This window comes from Chaetura pelagica, unplaced genomic scaffold (assembly GCF_000747805.2).
Source record: "Chaetura pelagica isolate M959 unplaced genomic scaffold, ChaPel_1.0 scaffold530, whole genome shotgun sequence".
Taxonomy (NCBI): Eukaryota; Metazoa; Chordata; class Aves; order Apodiformes; family Apodidae; genus Chaetura; species Chaetura pelagica.
Genome location: NW_009951793.1, coordinates 570,217 through 580,141, shown reverse-complemented (window position 1 = coordinate 580,141; position 9,925 = coordinate 570,217). Strand labels below are relative to the sequence as shown.

General features: G+C 51.0%; 1 protein-coding gene across 1 annotated transcript in view; it reads right to left on the bottom strand.

Annotated features, from left to right (window-relative positions):
• The window catches only part of SYNGR1 (synaptogyrin 1), a 4,536-nt gene extending 309 nt beyond the window's left edge, over nt 1-4,227 (bottom strand). The window contains exons 1-4 of the mRNA XM_010006620.1: nt 3,954-4,227; nt 2,366-2,511; nt 1,136-1,233; nt 151-196 (exon numbers count right to left, since the gene is read on the bottom strand). Of these exons, the coding sequence (XP_010004922.1) occupies nt 151-196; nt 1,136-1,233; nt 2,366-2,511; nt 3,954-4,227 (564 nt within the window). The remainder of the gene's footprint in view (nt 1-150; nt 197-1,135; nt 1,234-2,365; nt 2,512-3,953) is intronic.
• Between the last annotated feature and the right edge of the window lie 5,698 nt (nt 4,228-9,925).

Below are 9,925 nucleotides of genomic sequence, written 5' to 3'. Positions count from 1 at the left end.
GGAATGCCTGGCCCACCTGTGAGGGAGGAGGTGGAGGGAAGAGATGGGAAGCAGAGAGGGGAGGGGAGGAAGAGAGGGGGAACGTACCGAGAAAGAGAAACAAACAAAAGTGGGGTTAGTACTGGTTACGGATTAGTGTGCGAGGCCCACCTGGCAGACCCCTGGTGAAACACCCCCGAGGGCATGAAGGTTCAGGCTGCTCCACAGAAAGGAGGAGTCCGCTGGGAGAGAGGAGGAGTGGGCAGGAATGGTGTGCTGAGCACCTCCTGCCCAGTGGTGGGCTTTCACTGAGGTGGCACAGGTCGCAGAGGCTCAGTTGGCGTGTGGTTATCCCGTTCAGCCCCTCCTGCCCCTGGGAAGGCAACCCACCTCAGCAGCACCACAGAAGGTTGGAATGCTGGGCTGGATCTATGCAGCTGTTATGCCTGCAGAGGCCAGGAAGGAGAGCAGGATTTGACCCGGAGTAGCGAGGTAGTGATCACCCCCTGTAACCCCTTCACTGGCCAACATTTGCACCATGCAGCACAGACCTTGGGAAGGAGCAGGAAGAGGCAAGGTGGCTGCTTCCCAGACCAGGGGATAGTTAGCAAGTGTACTGTTGCCTCCTGCCCCGGGCACTGCAGACAGGACACCCTTGGGTGGACTGAGGGAGCCTGGGCACGGGGTTTAGCATTCCAGACCCCAACAGGCATGGTTTGTTGTCCCAGAGCATCCCTGATAGAGGCGAGCAGTCTAGCAGGTGATGGGGGGAGAGGTTTTTGGGGAATGAGGGCTGGGAGAAAATGGAGGAGATAAAGTGGTGGGGGCAGATGGCATCTTCTGGCTCTTGTATTAGGTCTGAGCAGTAATCAAAAGAAAGGCACAGTGTTGTTATGCAGCATTAGTTAGGGTACAGGGGAAGGAATGAAGGGAGCAGAGGAGGAGGAGAAGAAACTACCAGTTCCAACTCCCCAGAGGGACATCCCCCATACAGTGGACAACCCCCCTCCAGTTCAATGGCCCATGTCTTCCCACCCAGTGCCCTACAGTGACCACACACCCATGGTTGGGGCGTTGGAACTGTGTCTGCTCAGTAACCTCCTCCAGTTGCATCCCTTCACCTCTTCCCCCAAATTCCCCCATCAGCAAGGGGCACTAAGGCAGCAAGGATGGGGAGTTAGGGAACAGGGTGTTGTAGTCTTCCTGAAAAGTAATGTCTCTGAGTCTCCGGAAAGCCAGAAATGTGAGGGAGCCCTGTGAGGAGAGAGATGGGTGTGGAGAGGAGAATCAGTAAGGAAGAGCAAACCAGAGCATTTGACTGAAATAAAAAACGCAAGGAACTGGCAGCAGAGGATGCCTCTTTAGCCACTTGCAAGCCCATGCATTGTGAGGATTGTGGTGGCACCTCAAAAAGGGTCCTGAGGGACCCCTTGCAAAAACCTTGCTTCTTGTCACACTTTACACTGGAGCTTGCAAGGGGCTTTTGGCAGCACTCGCATGTGGGACATGACATGCTGCTGTCCCTTGTCCCAGCTTGGTGTCACCTTGGTGAGGGTGCTGACTGCACAACCCTTTGCAGCCCCACCTTCCTCTCTGGCAGCTTTGTGGTCTTGGGCACCTTTCCTACCTGGCCCCTGCCCAGTTTTAAGGCCCATAAGGGGAAGAGAAGATAAAGCCACAAGGACTGACACATGGAGACTGGCCTAAAATGCTTTCCTGCTTGGCACTGTGCTGTTACTTCGGACAAAAATTACGTGGGCTGGGTGCCTTCAGAGATGGGAAGAAATCATGAGGGATATATAGATTGCACACCATTGTTTTTCTAGGAAACTAGCAAAGAACATCTGTGTAAAAGGCAGTCCTAAGAGACAGCACTACCACCTTCCTAAGAGGGGACCCAATGAGGCAGCACTGCAGTGGTGCCTGCAAAGGGAGAGCCCAAAAGGACATGGACCACACCTTCTTGTCACCACTGATGACATTTCACATGGTGGGAGCAAAGCAGGGAGGGACATGCATGTTCCCTGCTTACCATCTGTGAGGTGAAAATGCAGTTAAAGTCCTCCTACAAAGAGGGAAAATGATGCTCGGGGAGCTGGCTTGCCCAAGGTCATATCACAGGTTTGTCAAGGACACTCCTTACTGGGATATGGGACCCTCTTTTCCCTGGTGCTTATTAATGATCTAGCACCTTCTTCCATGTAAGTTTCTGAGTCCTTGTTTCCCAAGTTTACGTCCTAACCATCTCCCCTCCTGCTTTTCCTTCTCAGAGGCCATGTGAACTGAGATCCCAGAGGGAATCACTCTTAGCCAGTCACTTCCCATTCTCCACAAGCTACTAGAGTGCAGAGGACACTTGATCCAATATCACGGCTGCTGTACTCACCCAGGTGAAGATGGAGAAGAACGAGAACGTGATGGCTGCTCGGGCTGCATCCCCTCCCTCATTCATTGGGTTGTCCTCTTCTTTTGAAGCTTGCCACTGGTTGGTCAGAAAGCAGAAGCCAACGAACCAGAGGAATGCCCAAAAGGCTGTGACAGACCACCACCAGCATGCCAAAGAGACATCAAGAAGACATGTGTGAATAGAACATAAACGCATCACATTTCTCTGGAAACTTCAACCCTACGAGACCCATCAGTGTGTTGCAGACTGGGCCAAACCCTGACTGTGCAGCCTGTCTAATCCCAGACGAGCTGGCAGGCTTGCTGACAGCTATATTTTCAAGGTGACAATAGGTGTCTGCAGAAAGTACCTCAGGAGAGTTCATTTGCTTGTGTTTGGATTGATCACAGGACTTGCATTTGGCCTTGGGAGGGAGCCTGAAGGGCTTTCAGTACAGGAGCAATCACCTGGGCTCTCTGCAACAGCCACTGCTTCACAGCCCTGTCCTGCAAGGACAAGCAAAGAGCAATTCCTTCCAAGGGAGCTGCAGAAGAGTGGGAAACAGCTGGTCTGCTGTTGTGCAGGACTGGCTTTGGCTCTGAGCAGCACAGGCTAAGGGGGTCACACCAAGGAAAGGTGCTTAAGGATCATTAACGTGCTGCACAAAATGAAAGGGGTAAAGGTAGGGGGGAGCCCTGAGACCAGATCAGCAGATGGTAAGGACTGGAACTCACCAGGCACAGCCAGATACCTGGCAGCAAAGGAAATGGGCATTCCAAAGTGGCAGCAAAACAGGGCTCAATCCTTCCCCTTCTCCTGTTAGCTGTACATTAGACTGCCAGGCAAGGGGCTAATTGTGAACAAACTTGCAAGCCAGAAGTCCAAAACAAGTTCAGAGGCTGCACCTAATCCTGCTCTCACTCCACTCATGGCCCCTCTGACAAACTGTGGGGGGACCCTGACGTGGAGAAGTTTGCCTGTGTGGCTGGAGTAAGCCAGGAGAGAGATTCAGGATCACAGCACGAGAGCAAAGTGCCTGCTCACACTGCTGCTGGCTGGTGTTACCCACGCATGGACACACGCACCATCACGCTGTCTGTCATTTCAACACGCTACTGGGGATGGAAAGATCTGACTGTAAGTTAGAATAAGGCTCAGGTCCTGTACAGCTAATCACATGGGGAATGCCAGGCAACCTAGGAGGACTGGTTTAGTCAGCCTACATTAAACCCTCAACGTTTTTTTTCATGTTAAAATGTATGGGCTCAATCACCTGGAGCTGGAAAAGACGTACCATCTCCAGAGCCATCAACACTTTGCCTTAGCAAGCACAAGCATGCAAGGAGGCAAGACCTGCTGATCCTAAAGGGCTCCCTGAGCTCTGCCTATGGAAAACAGCACAGAGGCATCAGCCAGATTGGCTGAGAAAAACAGAAAGGGAAAGAAAGGAGAGAAAGAGAAGGCCTGAGGGGGCAAGGAAACCAGACTGCTAGCATGGACCTGGCATGTTAGGTGGAAGGAGCTCCCTCCCTCTTCCTTGCTGGCAGAGAAGAGGGGGGCACCAGGGCCAACCTGCCAGGAAGCTCACCCGAGACTCCGATGTCCGAGAGCACTACCTTCTTGCGGTCCTTGACGCTGCTGATCTGTGGGAAGTAGGCATCCAGAGCCAGGTAGAGAAGGCAGCTGAGGAAGGCGAGGACACCCACGGTGATGCCGTAGTTGCAGGCATTGCGATTGCGGTTGAAAATGCAGTGCTCTTGTTCCTCGTCCAGGCGGTTCACGTACCCCTCATTGACAATGGAGCCAAACACCACAATGGAGAACACCTGGCGGGGAAGGAGACACATTAGGCTGAGCGCCATCTCTCTGGACCAGAGCTCTGCAGGGGACAGACATCCTTCATAGGCACCTCTCTGCTCTGCTGAGCGCCCATCCCACTGCCTTGCCGGGGCTGTAGCCATAGGGAATTTACTGGGAAGAAAGTCCCATTTTACTTCTGAGGATGAACATAAAACAGGACACTTTTAGATTTGAGCCTTTTTATCCATCTGATCTAAAGCAATGTAAAGCAGTTGCAACCTGGAGTAAGGGTGGCTTCACACGGACACACAGGGAGGCAACACGGAGTGTAAATTTGGATATGGTTTTGGTGTGGTTGCCTGCATACAAGGGCTCCAAGTAGTGGAAATCTTAGACTGCACTCATTCTCCCACCCACTCCTTTCCCTTCTAGGAATTCATTGTTTCTCCCAGGCATTCGTTCACTAATTTTATCTATGCAGCTACTATGCTCTTTTCCCCACCCAACCTCCCACAATCCACAGCCCTGCCTGCTCTGCAGCTCCATTCTGCTGAGCTCCCACTCTCCCCATCTCCCTGCACATCACACCTCTCTCTCCACCAGTTTTCCATCAGCCCAGCCGATGACATCACCTGTCCTTCTGCCCACTCACCCATATGCCAATACCCTCCAGCCTTCCCCGTGGATTTCACAGGCCAAACACCCCCCCTCCAGGTATAGCTGGCCGGGCCACCACAAGTCCTCCCTGCCCGACACTGTCACTGACGCTGCAAGTTATTCTAAATCAGGTAGAATTAAGGATGAGTCTAGGTAGAAATGCCATAATCCACAGTTGCTGGTCTAATCCTGACTCACGGGCTTAGCCTTTGTCGCCTGCCACAAGGCTGTCCCTCTTTGACACAGCAGGTTCACCAAAGCAGAGAGCTATTTACAGCAGCCCCAGTCCTGCATCTCAAATAAACAGCTTCCTTTCCAAGCCACAGGAGAAAAAGGGGAAGATTAAGGCAGTGTGTACAGACTTCTATTTGCAGGGCATCTTGAGACCCTCACTAGGAACAGCCTACCTGCAGGCTGCCTGTGAGGGCCCCGGGCAGATGGGAAATGGGACCTCAGGCATGGGGTGAACATACATATGACGTGCACTAGGAAGTCACCAGGGCACTCTTGCTAGCCTGGGAGTTGTTGGTGCAACAGGAGCCTGGCACCCTTGAAACCACCACCCAGTCAGGACCCAAGGAGAAGTAGCACACATGAAGATGAGGTGGCCAAGCCTCCTGCAGGGAGTAGAGGTAGGTCTGAGGGTTTGCCAGGTCAGAAGGACTCCAGTACCACTTAACCCAACCAAGCACCAGAAGAGGACATGGCAGACAACCCAGAAAGCAGAGAAGCAGCTTTGTGAGTGCAGTGAAATTAACTATTGACTAATGCCAAGCCATTACACCATCTGTCATCAGTGGGGTTGGATGCCTGAGCCCCACCACACAGACCTCTGCTCTTTGACCTGTGGCATCAAGAACAAGAGGAAAAACCTTACTCACAGTCCCCAGAAACTCTTAGGCAGACACTCAATGCTGACCACATTTCAGCTGTCAAACTCTAAAAACTATCAACTTATATGAATATTATTTTTTCACCCCAAGGCTCATAATTGGGTCACACTCGGGTTGCTGAAGTTGGGGGCATATTTTTGACACATTAGAGCAAACTAAAAAAGCTGGAAGCCAGTGGGGACTGTATGGGTTCTCCGAAAGTTCAGAAGAGCTTTTCAAGCTTAGAAGTAAAACAAGTGATTTCTCCTAGTCCTCCTTCTTCTGGAAAGTCAAGATTGATCATACTCCACAGAAACTGCCCATGAAAATTAAATAAAAATCTCTTCTGCCTGAAGCAAAGGTCTGGTCTTCAAAATTTCAGCCTGAACACTTTGGAAAGCAGCAAAATTGCACACAATTCCAGCCAGGCTCTCCTGGTGAGAAGTCTCACACACCTTCCCAACAGGCTGGGCTGACAGGTCTGCCTAGGACCATCAGCAGTATCACCGTGTTCCTCTAACCTGAGAAGGAGCTGACAGACACCTGAAGGCACATCCCAATGTGGGGCTGTGACCAACACCGGTGCTGCCACCTGAAGTACCAACCTCCACAGACTGGGATTACAAAGCAAGTGCACTGTTCTTCACAGCATTAGACAGAAAGTGTATCTTCTCTTTGGAAGATGAGAAACAGTCTCAAAAGCGGCATAGTCTGGTGTTAGATTTTGGTTTAGGACTCAAAACTGGTAAAACGTTGACTCCCTGAGTCAGGTCAGCCCTTACAATGGGTTGTATTGCGAGTCTCTGCTCAGTCATTTTGGATGAATGAACTTCTGTAATGTTTCTCTCCCCAGAGACACCTCTGTTTACTCTGCTCATATCCTGATACACATCTTCCCTCTGCTCTTATCTTTGGGTTTGCTGCTGGCCTGGAAGAGCTCTCATCTGCAGGTGAAAGAAACAGAATTATTCTTTTGCCTTTGTTCTTTCATACCTTTTTATGTTGGCACATCATAAAGACACAGCTCAGAGTCATGAGACCAGAGGGACATCTCCTAATTTCCCTAATCTCCCTAATTTTCAAGCAGAGGTGGCATTCCTAACTTCCATTCTTAAGCCTTGGTCAGCCAAGATGCCACAGCTCTCCTATTAAGAGAAACCTGTTTTGCAGCCTGGAGATGCCCAAGGTATCATTTACTGGCAAGCATCTTAGCAGTTTTCTGGGCAGATTTCACTAAGGGTTTTCTCACTCGTGAGCAGAACAACTCACCACATATGCTTATCTTCTACATCCTGAAACAGCCACTCCAAAGTACTCTTTGTCCTTAGGAAAGTCTCCTACAGACCAAAGCACAGTAGTTTAATGGATGTCTCCTTCCCTCCATGTTTTCCTCACCACTGGTATCAGTTCTGGTCCATGTTCTGCTCCCTGGTGCTGCAGAGAGGACAAGGTTAGAGGCAGTGGAGAGGGCTTGCTCCCTTTGCCAGCCTACCACCACCCTCATGGCACAGCAAAACGCTGTGAGGATCTGCTGTGCACAGAAGCCTTGACCTGGACTGGATAACACCAACTGGGCAAGAAGGGGCAGGCTCAAACCAGAGGTTTCAGATGGAGAGGCAGAGCTGGACAGCAGAAGAGGCCATTGCTGCTGCTGCCGGCAGGCAGCGTCACCCATTTTATGCCCATGATGTCTGTACCCAGAAGCTGCTGCAACAGGTGCAGAGATAAACAATTTTCTAGAAGAAAATTATAATTACGAGATCCCAGGTCTCATGCCCCTCAACAGAAACTGCTGCACACTTAATCCATGGCAGATACTTGTCGGTACAGGGGCGAGTGAGTGGGAGCTCACTGGTGCAGCAAGTCATCTTAGAGAGAGCAAGTTTTTTTTATTTCCCTGATCTCACAATCCATTCCCATGCAAAGATGATCCAGGCAGCAGGTGCAGTATGAATGCTGCTCGAATTATAAACAAAGCAGCAAGTCTGCAGGGGTGAAGCATTCACATTCCCATTCCTACCACATCTGCAGCACTCCTGAAGAAATGCCAGCTACCAACAGCACTGCCACAAGCCTCCTGCCCCTCGCTGTTACTGATGCTTGTTCCTTCTACTCATTTGACAAAGCAAAACCTCGCTGCACAAGGTCTCACCTACAGCCACTCATAAAATGGTCCACAATACGCATCCAGCTGTGGAGAGGAGGTGAGGAGAAGATGACAGGAGTCTTCTGCTGACTGAGCACTGAGATGCAGGGAAATGACTTGTCCAAAGGCAGACAGGAGGCGGGCACAAAGCCCTGCATCCCGATGCTCCCAAACGCAGCCCATCCTTCTGCTCCATGGAGGCAGATCATCAGCTGCTTTCCCACACTCAGCAACAAAAACCAGCCAGCCAGCCCGAGCTTTGTGCACCTCAGCAGCCTCATTTCTTCAGTGAGGCTGCTTAAGTCAGATAACAGCACTTGAAGTAACTAGATTTTTAGGTTGAGGGGGTTTCCTTAAGTCCCCAAGAGACACATTAATTGGGCAGATGTGTGGCCTGTCTGAAGGTACACATTTAATAAGCAGTAGTATATTTGGTTATATATTTGTCCCTCAAAAAAAAGCACAGAAAATAGCAAGTGGAGAAGGTCTGACCAACGCTATGTTGCTGCTGGGACCCAGCTTTTCTTGACTTCAAGGCTCCTCAAGCATCGCATCCACACAGGTTGTTGCAGTGTTTTTCCTAGACTTCCGTTTTCATCAAAGAGCTCCAAGGCACCAAGCAAAACCCAGAGCCAGGCACTTTGAAAAGCTGACAGACTAACCCATGGAAAGATACAGAAAAATGAATGTAGTTCTAAGCACTGTGGGGAGGAGACAAGGAGAGGCTCAGAGTCACCCTGTCCCCACTTCTCAAGGGGCTTGTGCTGGCCATTCTGGGAGTGTAGGGGCTCACCACATCCAGGGAAGTGCAGAACAGGCAAAAGGCTGCATCCCACCATAAAAGACCTTTTAATTGCTTTCTTTCTCTTACTGAACTGGGTGATCTGATTTTGCCAGAGGCAAAGGCGAGAAAAGAGCCCTCAGAGGAGCGGCTTTCTGGTCCCTCCCCACCCCCCCCGCCGCAGGCTCAGCCCCACAGAAAGCCAAGCAAAATGTCCTGAGCATCATGTGAGACTTTTCCACCACGTTTCTCATCACTAGCCACACATCAGACGCTCCTGAGCATCATGTGATGGATGCACAGCACGGCCAGCCTCCGGCAGTGCACTAGGATTTTCCTGCATCTCATTCCAGGAGTTTGTCACGCTGACTCCTGACTTCATCGCCAAGATCCCCATGATGGTTGTAGTGGGGATGAGGCTGAAGAGGGTTTCTGTTGAGCTGCCTGCTTGGGCTCGCTGCGGTGCCCTCCGGCCACAGACTGTCGCACTGCGTGTTGCTTCTCCCCCTCCCAAACCCTCCTTTTTTATTCTGTTAGAGAGAGGAAATAGTTTAGTGACTTAATATTCCTTCTGGGACTTCAAATCAAATCCCCCCTGGGCAGAACGAGGCAGTAACCTCCTCTGTGTCTGATCTGGTAATGACCAAGAATAAATCTGTTTAAAAAGAAAGGAAGAGTGGGGGAAGAGTACAAACCATAAACTGGCAGAGATGATCTGGCTTTCATTTTCATTCAGCCACTTGCAAATGGAGTCTCTGGAAAGCTTTGGAGAGCTCTGCACAGACACGTATTATTATCATCATCATCATTAAATCTACTTGTATTTAGTTCATTTTGGAGAAAACATATGCAGCTTTTCATACGTATGGGACTGGCAGCTTGGAAACAGGCGGCCTCTATTTATTCCCTCCAGCCGGCACCATGCAGGCAGGGAACAACTCCTGCCCACAGTCTGGATGGCTTGTCTGAGCCCTCTTTGGGTGCTGGAGGGGGCCAGCCTCCCCGATCCCATTTATGCCCAATTCCCCTGAGCACAGGATGGGGGAAGAGCACGGGCATGCCAACACCTCCCTCCCAGCTCGCCCTCCCTGTGCAGCAGCCACAGCACCAGCTCCTTAGCCAGGGCTGAGCCGGAGCAGGTGATGGAGAGAAGAAAGGCTCCACATCCCTAATTCCTGCCACGGGATCTGGGACAGGCTCTCCGGCCAGCCAGCTTTATTTCACACATGGCTTGGCAGATCACAGATTGGCCATTAACCCTTCTGCCTCCTGCAGAAGACCCATGCCCAGGCTGATCTTTCCCT